Source organism: Dipteris shenzhenensis, chromosome 7 (genome assembly GCF_047967505.1).
Source record: "Dipteris shenzhenensis isolate YYH24624 ecotype China chromosome 7, Dip_SZ_1.0, whole genome shotgun sequence".
NCBI lineage: Eukaryota > Viridiplantae > Streptophyta > Polypodiopsida > Gleicheniales > Dipteridaceae > Dipteris > Dipteris shenzhenensis.
The window spans coordinates 53170773-53191623 of record NC_141602.1 but is presented as its reverse complement, the minus strand read 5'-3'; the positions used below and the strand labels follow the sequence as shown (position 1 = coordinate 53191623).

The 20851-nt window shown below is 40.8% G+C and overlaps 1 protein-coding gene and 1 pseudogene across 1 annotated transcript; both read left to right on the top strand.

Annotated features, from left to right (window-relative positions):
- Positions 1–6177: 6177 nt before the first annotated feature.
- LOC147900493 (uncharacterized) lies at positions 6178–7025 on the top strand (annotated as a pseudogene).
- Positions 7026–12282: 5257 nt separating this feature from the next.
- On the top strand, positions 12283–15634 carry LOC147900492 (uncharacterized). Its single transcript, XM_087376662.1, has 9 exons — positions 12283–12297; positions 12715–12984; positions 13141–13445; positions 13538–13591; positions 13675–13773; positions 14124–14339; positions 14424–14545; positions 14785–15242; positions 15357–15634. The coding sequence occupies exons 2-9, from the start codon at positions 12797–12799 to the stop codon at positions 15481–15483; spliced, it is 1569 nt and encodes a 522-aa protein (XP_087232788.1). The 5' UTR covers positions 12283–12297; positions 12715–12796; the 3' UTR covers positions 15484–15634.
- The last annotated feature ends 5217 nt before the right edge of the window (positions 15635–20851 follow it).

The window sequence follows — 20851 nt, the reverse complement described above, 5'->3', positions numbered from 1 at the left end:
AAAATGTGGCTAGTGCGATTAAGTGCCTCACGGGAGTCAAGCCGCAAGTAGACCAACATCGACCTTGCCACTCTAGGTTTTGAGCCTCATATAGTTGGTTTGAGCCCCAAATAGCTTAGGGCTTGGAGGTGCAAGGCTAACACAAGTGCTATTTGGGAGCCAGTTAGGAACACCTCCTAATGCCAGGCTTGTCCCAAGCACTCTTATATGGTTAACACAAGGGCTATTTCCAACAATAGGGAGAGATGGAAAGGGTAGCAATATGCCTTGGCACCCTATGGGCCTAAGAGCCTTTTAATGTAAAGAAAGGGAGAGTGCTAAAAGGAAAAGGGTTGGCCCTCTCTTCAAAAGGTGACATGTATAAAACACCGAATGGTTGACTTTGGTCTTCATTGTTGTAGGCACAAGTTTGGAATACAAGCTCCCTCTTCTCTTTCAAGAGTGTCTTTGGGTGTTATCTTATCTCCTTTGTAGTGCCTTTGTGTTTGCCACTCCATCCATGCCCTGAATCTCACCAAGAATGGCTACACCCAAACAAACATTGACCTGTAGGCTAATGCACAGGTAACTTCTAGGATTGCAGCTTGAATTGCATAGATATCCTATGCTTTCAAAGATAGACCCTCAGTATGGTGTAGTTCTAATGACCTCTTCTCTAATGGATTATGTGCATCAAAGGACAAGGTTTTTATTTTATTTGTTTTTGTGCACCCTCAACCATCTGAATGAGCTCATGTAGCTCATCATCCCCTATGGCAACATGCACAAAATCCATCCTTCTAGTAGCTCCTGCAACTCATCATCCCGAATGGAAGCATGCACAACACCAAGGATTACCAAAGAGCGAGCAAGGAAAAGCGAGCGAGCCCAATTAAGCGAGCGTGATTAAACAACAGGCAAGCGAGCAGCCCTTGATCCACTATATGATTAATCAAATCTCATTGGAGAGAGGAGTCATGCCCCAAAATGATATTGCTTTCCTCCTTCCTTCTCATGCTATCACATTAGACTCATTATGGAGAGAGATTCAATAGTATATAAAATATATGATTCACAAAAACAAAGACTACCTAGAGGGCACATTTTTTGAATTGCATATCTCCTTCCTTCTCATATATTTACATTACAATAAATTTGGCAAGCAAACACATAGTGGTACTGAATATGAGATTTGAAAAAGAACTAACATTGCACACATTTTTTACATTACATATCATGCCTGCCATGCTTATATGATTACATATTCCATACATGCATCATGAAGACAAATATCAGGCTACACATATCCTTCTTACCCATACTTGGTATCTTCCTCCATACACCCATCCAAAGAAAAGGAGTAGCCTACACATCATATTAAATACCTTTCTCTCCTTACTTTCACACTGAAATCCTTATGGAGAGACAACAACATAGGAGCACATAGAATATAGCCAAAACGTGCTCATACTACATGTACATATCATGCCTTCCATGTTTGCAGAAGTACATCTTCCAAACATCTGATCCAAAAAATGGAAGGCATGTAGAGCAAAAAAGCACATTACATCTATTGCATCTTCTACTATTCACATTAAAGGCTGACATATCTTGCTTCTAATGCTTGTAGAAGTATATCCTTACTTCCACATTAAAGGCTGACATATCTTGCCTCTAATGCTTGCAGAAGTATATCCTTACTTCCATTACAAAAACATAGAAGGATCCCTATCTCTATAATCTACATGTTCAGCAAAGAACAACAAAATGTCTTTCACATCATCTAGTCTATGGAAGATGGATTTCTTTTTCCAGCCAGTGCTTGAAACAACTCAATCTTAGTCAATGCTGCTTGATGCATAAACTGATGCACTGTATCACTCAATCCCAGCACTACAATGAACACAAAGTATATGTGCTTGCAAGGCATATAAGGAGTTTTACTTGTCTCCCTTTGAGTGAAATCAAGACACGTACAACGTGGGAATTCTGAAATTGAGACACAGTATGTTAGCCCCTTGGAAATTGAACCTGATGTACGAATGTGGAAAAGATGCACCTCATTTGGAATAATAGTGCTCTCTCTTATAACCTCCCCATTTTCTGCAACTGCCTTGCTTATCCTTTCTTTGAATTCTTTATTCAACCTAGTTCTCCATGACACAAGCTTTCCATCACGACGAGATGGGCGTACATGGCTTGGCGTACATATTTTTTGCATACGAGATGGGAAGCTCATGACACCAATAGCATCATTAGTCTCAAATACAAATCCTGCCCTTACTAGGGTCTCCCTCTCATCCACAGTAATTGATGTCCCACATGCAACCTTCCACACACTTGGAGAGTTTCTAGGAACACCTTGAATGGAATTATCCACCTTCCACATATGGGTCACAGTACTATTGCAAAACCAAACAAATTGTTCTGTCAATCCATTGGAATGTTGCCTTCTTCCCTTAAAGCAAGGCGCTGGCACACCATTGCTTGCACTTCTACCAAGCGCATTGATCATTGCCCTACACCGTCTCCGACTTTCTGTCAAGTAACCAAAGCATGTGACAACACTATGTGCTTCAGTTCTCCTAATTGCCCAATTGGCATCATGAATGTTTGCCTCTCTACAAACTACCTGGTTTGCAGGATTTAAAAAATCAAGAAGTCGTCTTTTCCCAATCACTCTCTTTGTAGTGACAGTGATGTATTCAGGGCGATGACTATCAAGTGCATGGACCACAGTTGAACATGTAGAACTCCTCTTTCTTCTCATACTCATCGGTTCTGTCATCGGTCTATCCATCTCTGGAGAGTGTAACCCAGCCTCTTCAATCACAGTGTGTGACAAATCAACATGCCTATTTCTATCTCCTTTACTAGATCCACCACCATCAAGTATTCTTTGTCGTAGAACATCCAAATTCAGACTTGTACCCAAGTGTTTTCCATTCAAAAAGGCATTATAGTGAGCACTCTGAAGGACACTCATTGCAAGATCTGCAGCACAAGCTTCATACAATGTTATGTGTCTTGCATACCCATGTGCTGCTCTCATGCTAGAGTGTTTTGTCTCCGAAAGATTTACTGTAGGAACAAACCCATAATTTTTCTCTTGCTGCAAAAACATTCCCCCCCATTGGTTGACTCTAACATCCCACCAAGCCAACCATGTGTGGAGTGCTGGCAACTCACCCTCTTTCACATGCAATGGAGACCAATACAAGGTCAATGTTCTCTTGCATTGATCTGCAGAAGCAGCTGTCATTGCCTCCCTCCATTTCATACATAGAACCTTATGCTCCTCCTGAAATTGTGGCTTAATGCATCTTTTGGTATGCTCAACCATGCTCATCTCCGAGTGAAAACCACAAGTCCTTTCTTTACCCTCCATTACATTTTCAGGCCCACCATTGTAAACTGTGCGGATAGAAAGCCAATTTGCTCCTGCTCCATCTGCCATGAATCCTCGGAATTCAGGTGGTTCAAAACCATTCTTCTCCATCTGACTATTCAAAAGCTTCCAGAATTGCACTTGTGCATGGGTATCTTCCACCTTGAATTCACATATAGCTATTGTTAAGAGTTCCCTTATGTAAGGGTCATACACATGAGCACCCATAGTTGACCATCCTTTTACTCGATGGACGTGGTCAAAATGCACCCATTATGATCCAAGGCTACCTCTTGGCCGCATTCGATTCACCAAATCAACCCCTGATCCTGGACCAATGGTCGACATTTTGAAAATATGTGGTTGTTGTTCATCTTGCAACTGTCCAGGAAACAAGATACTTTGCACATATGGATATCTGCATCTCTTTTTCAAACCCAGTATTGAATCCATTTCACCATCTCCTCCTCTAGCATCACATCTTGCACTCTGCACTATTCTCTGAAGCCTTCTCCTTTGTGTCATTGGTGTGATTGTATCCAAAACCTCTTAAATTGTTGGTAATCTAAAGGTTCCATAGCGACCCCCTCCTTTACAAGCAACATATCCATCATAAGGTCTTGTGTAACCGAGACCTCAATGTTTTTGCAAGATGAACTTGCATTTAGCCTAGCACGCATTGAAACAAGATCATCTACTAGAAATTCCTTTGCATGACTTTTTCCTTTCTCAACAGGATGGTCATGGAACCCAACATGCACAGCACATCTTGTCATCTTTGCTCTTTCATGAGGCAAGCAATAATATATGATAGCACTGCATTGATAAACACACTCTGGGATTTCCAAACAATGCTTGCAGACAATTGATCCCAAGGTTGGATCAATTGGACCAGGCACAGGTGGCTTCCTAAGCTTTCCCTTCCATTGTGTATCATTTAGAACTCCCATTCGTTCAAGGTAAGGACAATGAAGGTTACAGCATCTCAAGTATCCAAAACATCTACTCATCCTTAAAATTCCATTGAAAAAGTCTTGTGAACATGTTGAATATTTTGTCCATACATGACCATCGGCATTTTGTTCCATTCCAGACATTGGAGATCCATCAGGCAAAGGGGGGAGTTCAAAGACAACATACCCATCATAAGTTTTAGGCAATTCATCAACCTTCTCAACTCTAACTGCAGAAGTTAATGCAACATGCAAAGAACTATTCAAAGGCATCTTCTCTATAAGTGAAATAACACTATTCACTTCAGCATTTTGAAAGTCACTATGAGAATCTTTCCTTCTTATCACCTCAACTCTGAAGGTTGAATGTTGTTTTCCATTGATCTTGTACCCTTTTTGACCATCCTCCAAGTCCACCAAGGGAAGCACTACTGCAATGTCATCCACTCCGATTTCTTGATGTAGACTAATCTCCTCATCCGCAAGGTGAAAGTGTTCCTTGAGATCTACTAGGGAGACCTCCAATAAAGGAGTGTCATAACGAATGGACAATGTTTCTGATTCTCCAAAGCGAATGAACACAGATGCAGGCATGTTTTAGATGCACAAATGAACACTAAAGGATTAGCGCCACCCAAGTGCTATGAGAACAATTTCATCAATTTGCAAGTGCAAAAGAAGACGGAGCTCTAGAATAGCTAGCGGCTCTTCATTTACAAAAGAAGATGTAGCCAGTAGAAGATTGTGATAAAAAATGACATTGCCAGAGAAGAGGTGGCATCAGAAGAGCAAATGGAAGCACAAGAGATGGAAATAGAAGAAAAGAGGTTGATAGAAGAGGACATGGCAGCGGAAGAGAAGATGTTAATAGAAGGAAGAGATGACAAAAGAAGAGAAGACATGAAGAAATTATGTCTTTGAAAGGTGGCGAGTTAGATGACGCCGTCACAATTATCTTCATAAAGGCTCCATGACATGGTTCATAATATCCTATTTCTTTTCCATGAAAATGGTAATCATTTTACAAGATGGTAATCTGAATAAAGGCTCCATAACTTGCAAACACGAATCTGGTCAGAGAAAAAATTTAATATCATTGCCTACAAAACTAGAATATTAATTAAGTAATGATAGCATTAGTTAGTAACACATGGGTCAGGCATGCAAGGTTGGATGTGATCACAGTTATTGAAGACGGGCTGCAAAGATGGGCTATAGTGGACACTGCACTAGTGTACAATATATGCAGTGTACACTGCACTGTACATAGTGCAATTCAGTATGCTCAGTGTACACTGCACTGTATTAGGTTCTCACATTAAAATGAAAGATTACTTATTTCCCATCCAGTACTTATTTCCCATCCAACTAGTTCTCCCTTTCCTCGCTCCTCGCTTTCTCCTTACTCTTCTTTCTTTTACCTTTCCTCTTGCCACCCCTCCCAGTCGTCGCTTCCACCCCCGCCTCATATCATCGTGAATGGGTTCGCTTCATCGAATCACCGCCGCCTTGTATCGTGAATGGGTTCCTTGAACGCGTTTCCTGCTTGGATATATCAGACCACTTTTCAGTTGGGTTGCTTGCTTGATTGCTCAAACAGCGCTGCCACTGTAGGTAGAACCTATTTCGGGACGAAGCCGCATTCCAGGCATATCGAGCAGCAGCTAGTCCTCTGAAATATTACGCATCCCATAGTTTTGAAAGAGACGATACTACGGAGTTTTGGCGAACTTTTCATAGCCACGACTTTTTGGAACTTCTATTCTAGTGCTTGGTCTCGCTGATGCCAGGCGACATGCTAGGTTGGTATTCGTCTACAAGAGATCGGAAGGTCTGCGAATAGGATAGTCTTTGCGCATGGTTGGATTCTCTCTTGCTCTGATCGTTTTGTTTAGAGCCAACGCACAGCAAGCGTATGGTGATTCCATGGACACTAGCAGTGGCCAGTTTGAGAAGGGTACATGCTTTAGTGTGTTTCTCATTTTACTCTCTTTGCAGACATGGCTTGCCCAGGAAGATGTTATGCGTTCTTATCTCTGATCGATTTATTGTACTAGTGTTATGTTTCTTCGTGTTCCTTGAAGATGTTTGGATTTGTTTCATCCTCCCCAAAGGCTACATTTGATCTACACTCTTTTGATCTACATTTGTTTCATTCGCTTTTCTCTCACGGTAGCCACGACTTTTTGGGCTTTCCTCGAACACCACATCGGTATCCCCTCTCGAAAGCTTCCCGCTATGGTCTCCCGTTGCCCTCAGCTCCTCATCCTCGGCTTGCACGCGAGAAGCTTCGCCCCATGGCCGACTACCTCGCCGGCCTTGGTGCCCAACGAGCCGAGCTTGCCTCTGCCATTGCCAAGTTTCCCAACCTTTTGGTCTATAGCGTCGAGGAGAAGCTCTGCCCCCTCCTAGGTTTCCTTCAGGGCGCTGGAGTGAAGGAGGCTCGACTCGCCAAGGTTCTCCTCTCCTGCCCTCGCTTGATCAGCTACAGCATTGACGCGAAGCTTGAGCCCACCTTGAGATTTCTTCTTGAGCTAGGCGTTGCGAAAGGTGAGGAGATGGGGAAGCTGCTAACTCGCTGGCCTCACATTTTCGGGTACAATGTTGATCGTCGGCTTCGTCGTACTGTGGAATATATAAAGGAACTTGGTGTTCGCGATGAAGAAATTGTGAGGATAGCCACATTCACTTTTCTCCCACAGTAGCCTTCACATTGGAACCATCCTGAAATCTCGGTAGCCTGCGTAGGTTGTTCATTGGAGCTCTCTCGTCTATTGGAAGACCGATACAAAATTGGCAAAATTACAAAAGTTACTTCGTTGGAGCTCTCTCATCTATCGCATTGCTTCTCCTCGCTCCTCGCTCCTCACTTTCTATAGCCACGACCCTATTCATGAAGTTTTGTTACTCCATCCTCGCTCTAACTAATTCCCAGTTCATCCAGAAAATCATTCGCTACACACATCACATACCTGCGCCATGATGATCGGCCCTCCTTGCCATGCGAAAAGATTCTCATCTTTCATCATTTGCACTATCTTCGGCGTGAAGTTTTGCATTGCCTCCTGCCAGAATGGGAATCGGAAAGACCCATCTTTTGTTACACAATATGCGGAACTGATAGAAATCGTGTAAGTTTTTGATGCGATTTTGTTACAAATTGATATAGAAGGGTATACCATGAATAGGGTGTTGTTTGTTCGCTCATTCTAAACTAGCTCTCTGCTTGTTCTTTGCTTGTTCTAAACAGCTTGTTCTTTGCTTCTTTATGAATCGCATGGTTCTTTACGAATTGCATGGTTCTTGCTTGCTTCTCTCCCTGTGGCCATAAGAGCCACCCTTACTACTTCCTACGTAGCGTTGTTTGCAGTGGCCTCACTGATCCTACGCGACTACCTTACAACTATTACTGATCTGGCCGTCCCAGCTCCTGCGTGACTCCCTTACTGCTATTACTTGCCCGTAGCTACTACAACTGCACTTTGTTTTTGGTCTTCGTAGCCTCCCTTCTCTCTTTCCGCTTCCACTCCGCTTTCCGCTTCCGCTTCAGCTTTCCGCTTCTCTCTCTTTCCCTTTCCGCTTCCGCTTCAGCTTCGCCTTCGTTCCCTCTGCCTTCGTTGCTTCCTCGTCGACTTCGTTTCCTCTGCCTTTGTTTCCTCAGCCTTCGTTGAAGGTTTGAGTCGTCGATGGTTTGAGGAGCCTTGCTGTTAGACGTAAGGCATCTTCCCAAATCGTTCCTTCATGCTACGTAAGTCCTTTCGCCATCCACGAACATCGGGTCCTTCTCAAATCAAGTCGTTCTTGCCTTTCTTCATCCTCTGTGTGCTCGAAACTGTGAGACGTCGAAAGCATATAAAAGCATGTCATCTCTCTTTGGTTACTGATGCTTCTTTTGTTGGTCGTGTGGAATGTAGCTGTGGGGAGCTTTGTTGCAGTTGTTTACTGAAGGCGAGCAGTCACTGAAGTTGTTTCCGCTTCCGCTTCTCCCTCCCTTTCTGCTTCCGCTTCCGCTTCGCCTTCGTTTCCTGTTTTGCAGCTGGGGACCTCTCTGAGTTCTTATGTAGCTTTGTCTGCATGTCCATTCTCCACTCGTGTGAGATCTTGGATCTTGGGACCAACCTCATTCCTTGCTCCTTCTAGCCTGCATGTTCGGGGGGACATTCCTCCCTGTCTACATCTTCCATCAGCGAGCAAGGCTATGGCATTGAGCATTGCATCCCCTGCTGCAGTCGTCGTTGTTGGCAATCGTCGTTGGCAGTCATCGTTGGCCTTTTGATCTTCCCTTGATCTCCTCTTCTCTCCCACCAAGGTACATACTCCTCGCCCACACATTTGTTTTCAAGAATTCCACATCCTTTTTTTGATCTACTTTCAGTGAGAAAGGGCAGCGCATTGACGCGCTGCCCTTTCTCATGGAAAGTAGATCAAAAGAGGACACTCTTTTGATCTACACTCTTTTGATTGAGCATTGCATCCCCTGCTGCAGTCGTCGTTGTTGGCAATCGTCGTTGGCAGTCATCGTTGGCCTTTTGATCTTCCCTTGATCTCCTTCCACGCTCCACCTTCTCTCCCACCAAGGTACATACTCCTCACCCACGCTTTTGTTTTCAAGAATTCCACATCCTTTTTTTGATCTACTTTCATTGAGAAAGGTCAGCGCGTTGACGCGCTGCCCTTTCTCATGGAAAGTAGATCAAAAGAGGCTACCCTCTTTTGATCTACTTTCCATGAGAAAGGGCAGCGCGTCCTTTCTCATGGAAAGTCCATCAAAATCATCTCTTTTTTTGATCTACTTTCCATGAGACAATGCACTGCCCTTTTGACGCGCTGCCCTTTCTCATGGAAAGTAGATCAAAATCATCTCTTTTTTTGACCCACTTTTCATGAGAAAGGACGCGCTGTCCTTTCTCATGGAAAGTAGATTAGAATCATGTCAAAGGAGGTATACTAAAAAGCATTTGGACAATACTACGCCCTGCCCTTTCTCATGGAAAGTAGATCAAAATCATTGGGTCCTCTTTGATCTACTTTCCATGAGAAAGGGCAGCGCGTCTTTGATTTTGATCTACTTTTCATGACAAAACTTTCATCGATTCATGTCTATGCATCTCAAATTGATTTCGAAATTGTGAATCCTTCTTCTCCTCACATCCTCAAATTGATTTCGAAATTGTGTTAAGCATTTGTAGGAGCATTTGTAGGAGCATTTGGGATACCCTTTCCATTTAAATGGACAGCGTGTTGACCACCTTGTATCTTTCATGTACCACCTTCATATTTGAGTAAAGAAGGAAATTTTGATGCTTGTGACACCAAAATGGGCAGCGCGTCAACACGCTGTCTTTTTTGGTAGAAAAAGCTTCACAGTTTAGGACATTGATATGCTCCCACACTTGCAACAGTCTTCCTACAATAAGATTGGTTGTTCGGATCAAGAATGCTCCCACACTTGACCTGCATGGTGACTTGAAAATAAAGTTAGCTTCCAAATCCCAGAGTTACTGTGTCAAGCCATCTTGTGTCAAGTCTTGCTCAATAGTGGCCTTGTATTGGGGTAGCATTTTATATGCCCTTTTCACTGAAATAGACAACGTGTTGACACACTGTCCATTTTGGTAGAAATAGCACTAAAATGCACACTACTAATGTGTGCTTTCACAGTTGCATTCAACCTATACATTTTAAGATTTTTATTATATATGAATGCTCTTTGGACATAAGATCTCAAAGAGGAAGAGTTAAGTAGATATAAGGTCGACATAAATGTCATCTATGTAGCTTTCAATTCTGCGAGTTGTTTTCACCACAAGGATGATTTTGCCAACACATTGTATGCTTTTGCTTTTAATCTACATTCTTGAATCATGCCTCAAGTTAAAGGAGGAACTCCTTGATTGAGGAAAGTCCTCTATGGAAGGGGGTGAGAGTTTGTGGAATATTGGAGAAATCCCCCAAAAGATCGCATGTATATAAATAGACATGCTTAAGTATTCATAGACATGTATGTGTGTTATACATTTATTGTACATTTATTTGTGTCCATATGTCATGTATGAAAATGTCAAGATGTATATATGGAAGTCTGTTGTAAATGTAAGCATATGCATGGAAGATGCGGTCTCTTCCATTAGCAAATGAGTGCTATATGGAGTTGAGAGTTTGAGAGGTTATGTATGTATATGTAGATATAAATTCATACATAGATAAGTTTATACATGCATACATAAAACTATTTACATGTGTTTTCTTATTTGCTCATAGAAAAGGATATGCAGACATATGCATAAATATGTGAAAACAGATGTGTTTAAAGATAAATAAAGACATGTGTATAAAGATAAATAAGTATGTTTAGATATTCCTTTATACACATCTATGTATAGGAGTTTGAATGTTAGCTCTATGTATCAATAATAGTATATTAGTTTGACAGTTAGCTCTTTGTATCTTTAATAGTATAGTAGTTTGACTGTTGGCTCTAAGATAAACTAGACCCTAAATGCATGTGTTCAAAATGATAGTGTAAACATGTCTCTGATTAGTGTTTAAAAAATTTAACAATTGTGCTCACATTGAACTCTTGATCTTCATAGAATGTTTTGGAGAAGAATAGCATGTGCTGTGAACAATAGATTTTTTCTATAGTTTGCTATGCTATATTTGCTCTTGGATTAGATTTTCATTGTCTTGCAATCTCATTTCATATGTAACCAGTGTATGAAAAGGTGTTATTTTTGTATTTCATTTCAGGATGACTGGAAGGAAAGGTAAAAAGCCTCAAGAGGCTCTGCCTCCAAAGTTAGCAAGAGGAAAGAAAATAGATCCCCCTGCCCAATCATCAGTAGGTGGGACAGAAGAACCAGGGAGTGCAGCAGGTTCTGAGCCTGATACATCCTCTGCTCCAAGAGATGAAGGACCAAGATTGGAGGAGGTTGAATTGGATGATGACACTGAAGTGCAAGTGGAAGGAGGAGGTGATGTGATTGGAAAATGTAGGATGCTTGATTCAGATCATTGTCCTCGCATTCCATTATGTAGATTGATCCCCTATGCACGAGTACGAGGACTGCATGATGATGTGCCTTCACTAAAAAGCGCATTCCAAGTGGAGGGCTACCTTCCAGAGAAAGGATCTTTCATAGTGTCCGTTTGCAAAAGTGATGGAGAGGAGGTAGTAGTGACAGATGATATGATGGAGAGGTGGTCTCTCACTTGGAGAGATGTTGATGAAGAGTTTGAGAATGACTTGCTATCAAGTCATGAATTTAAATTTATGTCAAGAAGGATGTTTTTTGTTTGGGAGGGAAATCATAAGACTACTGCTTGGATGAGTGTTATAAAGGATATCTTTCCTACAAACAAAAAACGACACATAAGAGTGGTTTGCACGATAATTGATCCTAGAAAAATAAGTGAGATTGCTCTATTGGCTGGCCTACAGTGCATGAATTCGTAAGTACTTTGATACCTTTTTTTCTTTCATTATTTTGTGTTGTATAATTCTTTACCTTCATTATTTTTATTTTGTACAAACGAACTAATCTTTTGATGTATCTTGTAGTATGAATGAGCATGCCATCGTCAAACCTAGCCTCCGAGACACACTCATAAATGCACACAACATTTGTGAGTGTGATCCTATGATATTTATGAAATCATTGTCTCCTAATGAAGTAAAATCCATAGAGAACTGGAGGGCTCATGAGAGTAAAGGAAAAAGGCCTTGGTTTCCATTGACAAGAGGTTATCTTGCAAGATTGGTCTTTCAGGTTTAATGCTACACTTCTCTTGGTGCTTATTCTCTTTCATTCCTTTTCTTTCTATAAAAGGAAATCTTTTGTGTAGGTTGAGTACAATACAGAGCTTAAAAAAGCAATTGATAAGATATCCACAAAGATGCCTATAGACCAAAGAACAGAAGCTGAAGGAAAGCAACGCGTCCTGATTCAAAAGAGAATTGCTGACAGGATGGGAAAGGTGAGAGTTTCATTCTTCTTGTTGTTACATTTTTAAATCATTTTATGCATCTAACATGCAATTCTTGGATAGGTTTTGAATTGCATAGATCCAAGCTTGGGTGAGGCCTGGTTGGAAAAGTTATTTGCCTTGCGATTTGTTGATGGTCTGGACTCTTGTGTAACTTTGGAGAAGCTGCAACTCATAGCAAAGTCTGATTTGAGATTGGAGAAAAAAATCATTTTTCTTTCCTTGTTAGAGGCTACCAAACCAATGAGGGATATGTATTTCATGCCTGTGGGGGATGTGGAGTATAGAGGGTGAGTTGTTCCTTTCATAAATAAACATATTTTACAGTGTTTGTATGTATTGTTTGTATGTATTGTAGAAGTGCCATAAGTCTTAGTTGTGTGAATACTTTGTTTTTCACTTGTGTAGATGGATTAATAGAGAGATATTTCTTGAGAAAGTAGAGACCCAGGCTTTGAAAGTTCTTGATGACTTGAGGATTGTAACAACCATGGGCATTCCTTTAGAGACACCAAAAGATTACACAATGCAACAGTACATGGAGGACATAAAATTAGAAGGAAGAAAGCATTTGTTCTTAGCTCTACGATCAAAGGATTCAAAGATTGAGAGTAAGGGAGGAAAGAAAGTAGACGGTCTCTCTGAGCTGGACATGGCCGCTCACAGGGTTGTCTACAGGTTGGTCCCTTTTAGTTTTCATGATGGTGCTTTTCTATTTGTTTTGTGAAGCTTATAACAACATTGAACTTGACAATCATTTTTGTTTGTCTCAAATTTGTTGTGAACCTTTCTTTATATAGGAGGTCCAAATAATTAGTGATTTTTGATTTGTAGGTATCTTGCTCATTTGGTGAGAGAGAGAAAGATCTTAGAGATTCCAAATTTGTGCAAGAGTTGGGTGGAAATTGGTCATGCTGCTTGTATGTATCCTCCTGGCATGCACAATCACACTCAATGGGAACTTGCAAATTGTCCTTGGTGGATAGACTTCCCCAAGGGACAAGTCTTGGTACGTGAGAGAGACTTTCACAAGAAATATGCTTCATCTAAGGACATTGAAGAAAGTAAGGATAAAATAGGGGGAAGCTCTAGAAAAACAAAAACACAAGCACAAAAACAAGAACAAGCTCAAAAGAAAGGTAAGAAATATACATACATGTTGAGTTCCTAATATTGTTTATGATGAGGGTTTGGAATAGTATACTAACGTTATTCTTTCCTATCCATTTAGATGAGGAGCCATCTAGTCCACCAAGGCAAGATAAGGATCAAATGGAGCATGCAAGTAAGGTTCTAGTTATTTTTTGTTCTTGCTATCGATGTTTCAAAATTTCCTTTGGTTCTGTTTGATATAAATTTTCCATGTAGGTTCACAATCTATCACAAAGTTAGTACAACATTATGTATTTCATAAGGCACAGTCATCGGATAGTCTATCGACTCGTGGTATCACTCCATTATATGCTTGTATGGTGGGTGATTACATAACCATGGGCATGGACTTTTCACAGTCCAAGAAAAATGAAAAGTATACTATTTTGCATGAGTTTTTCATGAATGTAGTTCTCGGGGGGGTCACTCATCATATGTAACCCTATCACATGAGTTCAACAGAAGGATATTTTTTATTTCTAAAATTTACAGAAATAAATATACATAAGGGACTATTTAAAATAGTTTTGGAAAAAATTTACAGATTTGTATAGAAAAGGGGTACATTTTATTAATGAAAAATTTACAGATAAGGGATTTTAGAAATAGGCCTTGAACGCAGGTGGTATAGAGGGTTTATATATAGTGACCCCCCCAAGATGTAGTTAACCCTGATCGAGACTACATGCGGTTGGGTAAGAAGATTAAGTGGGCTGCGGATTTTATATTGGTTGACTTTCCCACTGGATTTCCACTTGATGAGAGAGAACCCATCCCAGTTTGGAACCTCTTATTGGAGGACCATGTGCGTTATGGGCTTGCCATTGCAGCAGCTTCATTATCAGATAGTGGTTGGTTAGCAGTTATATGTCCTATGGCAGGTAAGGTTCAATATCTAGTACTATTGTTGTTATATGTCCTCTATTCGCATTTTTCTTGTATGAGATAGTGTCATTTGATTGTAGGACACTGTATTTCGTGGATGGAGCGCTTTGCATTTGTTCAAGGCTTGGAAGTTGTTAGACGTGTAGTCATTCATGACAAGCTTCCACATGGATACTGTAAATACCATGGTATAACTCTTAAGGTATGCTACAATTCTATGCATGGTGTGTTGTAATGCTACATTCATGAACTTTTTAATGTGTTACTTTATGTGGGATTGATAGATGCCATGTTACATGTAGTATGCATGCTAGGTTTTAATGGTAAAATCATATATTTCATTTGTGTTCCATATGTGTGGTCACATGTAGTCTTTCATGCTATGATACTTGTTGGCTAAGGTCATTCTTTGGTATGTGGTTCTCTATGCATGATTCACAGATGCATTCATCTATGTTGGCTCTAGTACGTAGAGCTAAGAAGACTCCATCAATTTATTTGGAAGAGAGTGTTCCACTATTTCGAAACCTTTCCATTGATCCGCTATCTGATTTATGGACTCACTATGTGCCTCTCAGTGAGAGGACAATAGTGCCTATGTCTTCTCAGATGGCTCGAGGTGGACTTGAGCGATGTTGCTACTTTGTTGGGTGCCTTTTGTCTCTCTTATGTGTTCTAGGAGGATTGGTTTTGGAGATGGGTTGTGGCACAGCTCCTCTCATGCGTGCTTGTCAAGCTACTGGTAGACCTTGTTTTTCTTTTGATTCAGATAGTAGTATTATGGCTACCATTGTTGAGCCACTTATAGCAGACCATTCCGGGAAACGGGTGAGGTCAGAGCATGATGGCGATGGGGATGAAGATAGAGTGGACCCCATCACAAATCCATATGATGATTAGTATGGTGCTGAACTTAGGTCTTTCTTTAATGACATTTGGATATTTTTGGATTGTTGTTATTGTTTCTTTAACGTTTTGACTTACTATGGTTTCAAATGTATGTTTGATTGTAGTTTGTTACCATGCTATGCAGAAGAAATGGCAAGATTCATGTCAACTGAAAGAAGATATGATGAGAGGCATTCAGATAGGCCACGAGCTCGCATTTACTTTGTTGATGATGAGTGTCAAGAGGAGTAGAATATGATTTAAGAGACCATTTTGATGACAGCTTGGTGATACTTATGAAAAGAAGTCCCATTTTGAATATGGTAATATTGCTCTATGTATTATGAAATCCTATGCTTTCAAATTACACTTGGGTTTCTTGACATATGGGTGAGCTAACAGTAATGTGGTAATATTTCTCTATGTATTATGCATTCCTATGCTTTCAAATGACACTTGGGTTCTCCCAGATATGGGTGAAGTGGTATTAATGTTATTAAGTATGATTTCAAGCAATGTGGATGTCTTGATTGTAGGAAAATAAAACCCATTTTGAATGCAGAAGAATTGTTGTGTATGTGATGCAATCCCACGTTTTGAAGTGACACTTCACTTTCTTTTGATTACTAATGACACATATTGGAAGTTACATTATTGAGATCATTCTAATCAATTTTGTATCTTTTCTTGTACTGTTAGTCCAAAACATCACTTTTTGACATTGGGTTTGTATACAGGTCATTTGACACCCAAATCATGTCAACTACATGAAACATGTATTTCATAGACACAATGTATTTCACATGCACAATTTAAATGGGATAGGAACGACAAATACAATTACCATTTGAGAAAGCAAAATGTACAAGATTTTGTGCTTGGATAGTCAAATACAATGAAAACATTAAAAAAGGCATGAGATATTTTTGCAACTTTATATGAGGCAAATGAATACCTAGGATCTTGATGAAGAGAAAGCAAATCAATAAAAGCTTTTGACATGCGTATATAGTGAGACTCATAGGCATGAATATACAACTTGCAGCCATATGAGGGACTATGAAATATCAATAAATTGCGGAAGTCATCGTCAATAGACTCACTGAAGGATATGAGAATTGAGTTGTTGGAAAAGTGTTAGTTGCTTTAGTCTCTCCTATGCTACCAAGTCCAAGTTACATTATCAAGATAATTATAATATATTATCAACTTGCTTTACTCTCCCAAATATGGAAAGTAGGTTAAGTTTAATTTTGGAGATTCTTCCCAAATAGTGGATTTCACAGAGCGTGAATAGTGGCTACCTCTATAAGGGATTGTGAAAAAGATCGCTCACTTTTTTGGGCCCGCTCGCTTTTTCTCGCTCGCTCTATTGAGTACCCCCACAACACCCATCCTTCTAGTAGTAGCCATGGAAGAGAAACTATGGTTTGTATGTGCAAGCATGGATGTTGTCACTTTAGCTGAGTCATTCCATGTTATCCCACTTTTCAATCTCAATTCTTTGTCCTCCAACTTGGCAATCTTAGCACCCAGATCACTGTGCTTTTTTGCAAAATCCATATCCTTGAGCATCCTAGTGTACTTTCCAATGTAGCATCAATCATCATGAAATCTTCCAAAATTTGTGGTTTGACATCGATGCATGCACTTCACCTTCTTACAAGGTGCTTGTCATGGATACTTGAAGACATGCCAAAAACCATCTTCTTACAATCTTTTGAACCCACTTGCAAACTGTGAGGGTCTTGATGAGGTGGCAAGAGAGAGAGAGAGAGAGAGAGAGAGAGAGAGAGAGAGAGAGAGGGAGAGATGCACATGATATAGCTACCTGTACACTATGTTGTATTGAACATAAACATGAATATATACATGTGAACCCTATGGGGTTAGGGTTAGGGTTTGCTCCTAATGCCCTATGTAGATACTGAAATTTACACTATCCTCAACACCCCCTCTTAATTTGCACTAGGTAAGTAGAGGGTGCATGTACAAGAAGTTCTTGTGTTTTGCTTGGTACATAATGATAGCATCCAAAACTGAAAAGAAAACTGGAAAGAATTAGAGTAGTATGTGTGCATGTATGAGCACAGTGACTACGTCATGGAAACATGTACAATGAGTATAACTTATGAGATCCCGTACATAACTTGGATTTCCCCCTATTAAGTTGTGGGTCATCCTTTGCCTTTGGGAATAAAACCCAGAAGGTAGGCCGAAGGGAAGAGGAACACGAAAGTAAAGTCCACCTGGATCAAAGATTGGTTAATCCAAAGATGATTGTGTGAAGAACGGTGTGTATGGCTATGTGTTGAACATGTCATGAGTCGCCATGGACTGTGTAGCTACTCTGAAGAAGAGGCATCTAGATCTGAGGCTAGTCGATGTAGCTATGAAGAAAGAATTTGGTAGGTTGTGATGACAAACAAGGGTTTCACCAACCCAAAAGGACTAACAACAATGGCAGAGGTATGCTACAGTAGAGTAATCTCTGTCATAGTGATGCAGTGTTGAAGAAGACCACATAGTTGATCTAGACAGAGTGTTTTACAGGTTGCATAAAGGGGTTGCATAAAGGCTAGGGCCAAAGGTGCAAGTGTGATACACTGCTTGGCTGAAGAAGAGGCTCGTAAAATTGACAAGGTATGGCAACTTGTCAAACTTGTATGCTCAACAGTCGAGAGCTGAAGGGTCTTATGTGTGCATGGCTAAACATCCATCGGCATGGAATGTATATCATCGATGCTTTGCCTCCTCATGATGAGCATAGGGCGAGATATGCGGGTGTGGCACTACATCCTGTATCAAAGTATATCCAACCTATTGCACAAATCAAGAAAATTCCTTAATTTTTGCAATAGGTTGAGTGCACCATTAACCTATTCGGTCTAGAAGCCTGGAATATCACTAAAAAGTTATAAGATATCCCTATGGCATATGAGCTGCTGAATGCTGATGTAAGGATAGATATGTAGTCTTGGATCGAACCACTAATTTGCATCAAGTATGGAATGCATATGACATCCATAAGTGCATGCTAAAATACTAAGTCTCCCTAGGTTGTGTTATGATTGAACCTAATGATGTCCACTACACTGGGACAAGGCTGCATTGATCCATAAATATCCTCATGCTGAGGAGTAATCTAATGATCAAAAGAGGTGATGATAACTGGGATGCAATGCGGCATGATTGAGCTGAATGCTGGAATGTCTTGAAGTGCAAATTGTGTCCAATGTATGCTTTGTGTTGGAGGTGAAGGCATCGATGATGGATGTGGGAATGGAATCATTTAAAGAGCTGGATGTGCTATCGCATGTATCTTTGCGTGTGGCTGGAGATTTGAGTGCCTTGTACTGAGGACTTACCTATTGTAAGAGTGCATGACCAATGGTGAACTCCTGTGGCACAATCTATAATTGATGTGACAATAGATGGAGTCATATCCATTCATGAGGATGAGATGAAGATGATGGCTGTGCATCATATAGTATGAGTGGGTGTTGATGGGACTGCCTGGTGTTGAAGGCTTACCATCAAATGTGCCTTGTGCTGAGGGCTTACCAAGAAATGTGCCTCATACTGAGGGCTTACTGACAAATGTGCATGATCGGAATGTGTGGGCTGATCCATGCTAGCAAGTGAAGAATCTATGACTAATCTCTCAAGACCAACGGAGGCTCGAGTCAATGTCATAAATTGGTACATACCTTATGGATGTTGAATGGTCTAAGTAGATTATCTTTCCACTCATGGATCTCATCTGAAGTCATGGACTAGTGTATCATCAACTGTGTGACGTGAAAAAGTCTGTGCTGGAGGAAGCCTAGTGCTCTATCTAAGAGGCTTACTCATGTATTGGCGAGATTATCTATCCATGAGAACAATGGATGAAGGCTGCCACCAATGAGGGCTCACTGGGGGGCTTACACTGAACTTATAGATCTGAAACCAAGTCATGTGATGGAAAACAAGTTGTGCCAAGAATCAAGCCTATAGTAGAGTGATTATAACTAGGTGTAGAGAGTAGCCAAGATTTTTGGTTGTAGCTTGTTTCTCTCTTTGTTTGACATGCGCATAGCATTCACACCTAAACGTTCTGAAGTGGGAGATAGATGGCTTCTTACCGCTGTAAGCCTCATGTGGTGTTTTACCTGTGAGTGCCTTTGTATAGCTACGATTAACGATGTAAACCGTAGTATTGATAGCCTCAACCCAAAAGTTTGTCATTTCAAACTCTCTTCCTAGCAAATGCTTTGTTTGCGAGATCTTCTCTTCATGGTTCCCTGTTAAGATTCATTGGAATCTTTTGAAGATTCCATTTTGACATGAAATTTTCATCAGTTGTAGCGTGGCATTGAAGATGGAGTTGCCAAGAGAGCTAGTTGATGTTTGAGGTGCTGGAGCCCTCGGGAGGTGCACTACGAAGAAACCTTATATATCACATGTGATCAAGGGCTATTTAAGAAACCCCTCAACTAAAATTTACCCCCTAATAAAAACACTCCTCTTTACTTATGAACTAATTGAATTTTTTCTAAAATTGAATTAAAAAATCCCACATGTAATTATAATCCTGTTAATTTTTTGAAAAATTTAATTAAAAAACCCCTCCTTTTGAAGATGGAGACATCGTTTGTGAGCGTCGCCGTTGTAGAAGGTGTTGCTTAGCTGGGTGTAGTAGATTGATGGTGTGGACGGCTGCTCGTCATAGGTCGTGGGTTGTCTTACCTGGCCAGCTGCTTAGATGCTTGAGTCGGTGAAGCCAGTCGAGTGCTTTCTCATAGATGGTGGGCCATTGAAAGAGGTCGTTTGGTGGTGGTCTTTGCTACTCATTGTGGTGGTAGAGGAGCTTGCTATGGTTACCAGCTCGTTAGAGGGATTTGGCACATTGGGTGTCGATTGGCTGTTGGATTCTATATGCCGGTAGTGTGGAGGTGAAGCTTGGTGTCTCTATTGAGAGAGAGATGTCAAGGCCACTATGGTCACGCTGATGGATTACATGAGAGCCACGAGCTTTGGATCTGCAATCCATCATTGGCTTGCAGGTGGTTGTAGGAGTTGGCTATTAGTCGAGGTTGCTCGTGACGCTTTGGATGTTGGGCTACCTATTTGGTGCTAGTTGCCTCTAAAGGGCTTTGCTTCTTGGAGCTATATAGCATCTGCTCATTGGAGACCATAGCTATTAGGTTGTTAGAAGGTTGATATGCACTTGGTTCATGCAGCCCTTGAAGTCATGCTTGCAATGAGTCATAGAAGGTGCCAAGGGCCATTGGGGTAGAGAGCCTTAGCTAGAGAAGCAAGTCAAGATGGTTGCCTCTGTAATGATCTCTCAAATAGATGTCTCTGAGAGTCCCTATGTCTTTCATAGAACTAGCTCTCTCTCTCAATCCTAAACAACTAAGCACTCAAAATTGGTTTAGAATGCTCTCTCTTTCAAAGGATCCCACAATCAATATCTCTCATGAACAACCATGGAACTTCTCAACACCATATCTTGAACTCTAGAGATCAGATATGGGAGCTTTCTAAAGCAAAATGAAGGGTGAACGGAGCTTTAGAAGAAGAACTAGAGCAAAAATGAAGATGTCTCACAACGAAGGTCTTGTTGCCTTGACGG

What these genes read in the sequence shown, in the direction of transcription:
- LOC147900492 (XM_087376662.1), top strand. Translation starts at nt 12,797, where the DNA reads ATGGGCATTCCTTTAGAGACACCAAAAGATTACACAATGCAACAGTAC. An exon ending in GCTCACAGGGTTGTCTACAG is followed by an intron (nt 12,985 to 13,140) that starts GTTGGTCCCTTT and finishes TTTGATTTGTAG; the next exon opens with GTATCTTGCTCATTTGGTGA. An exon ending in TATCACTCCATTATATGCTT is followed by an intron (nt 13,774 to 14,123) that starts GTATGGTGGGTG and finishes CCCAAGATGTAG; the next exon opens with TTAACCCTGATCGAGACTAC.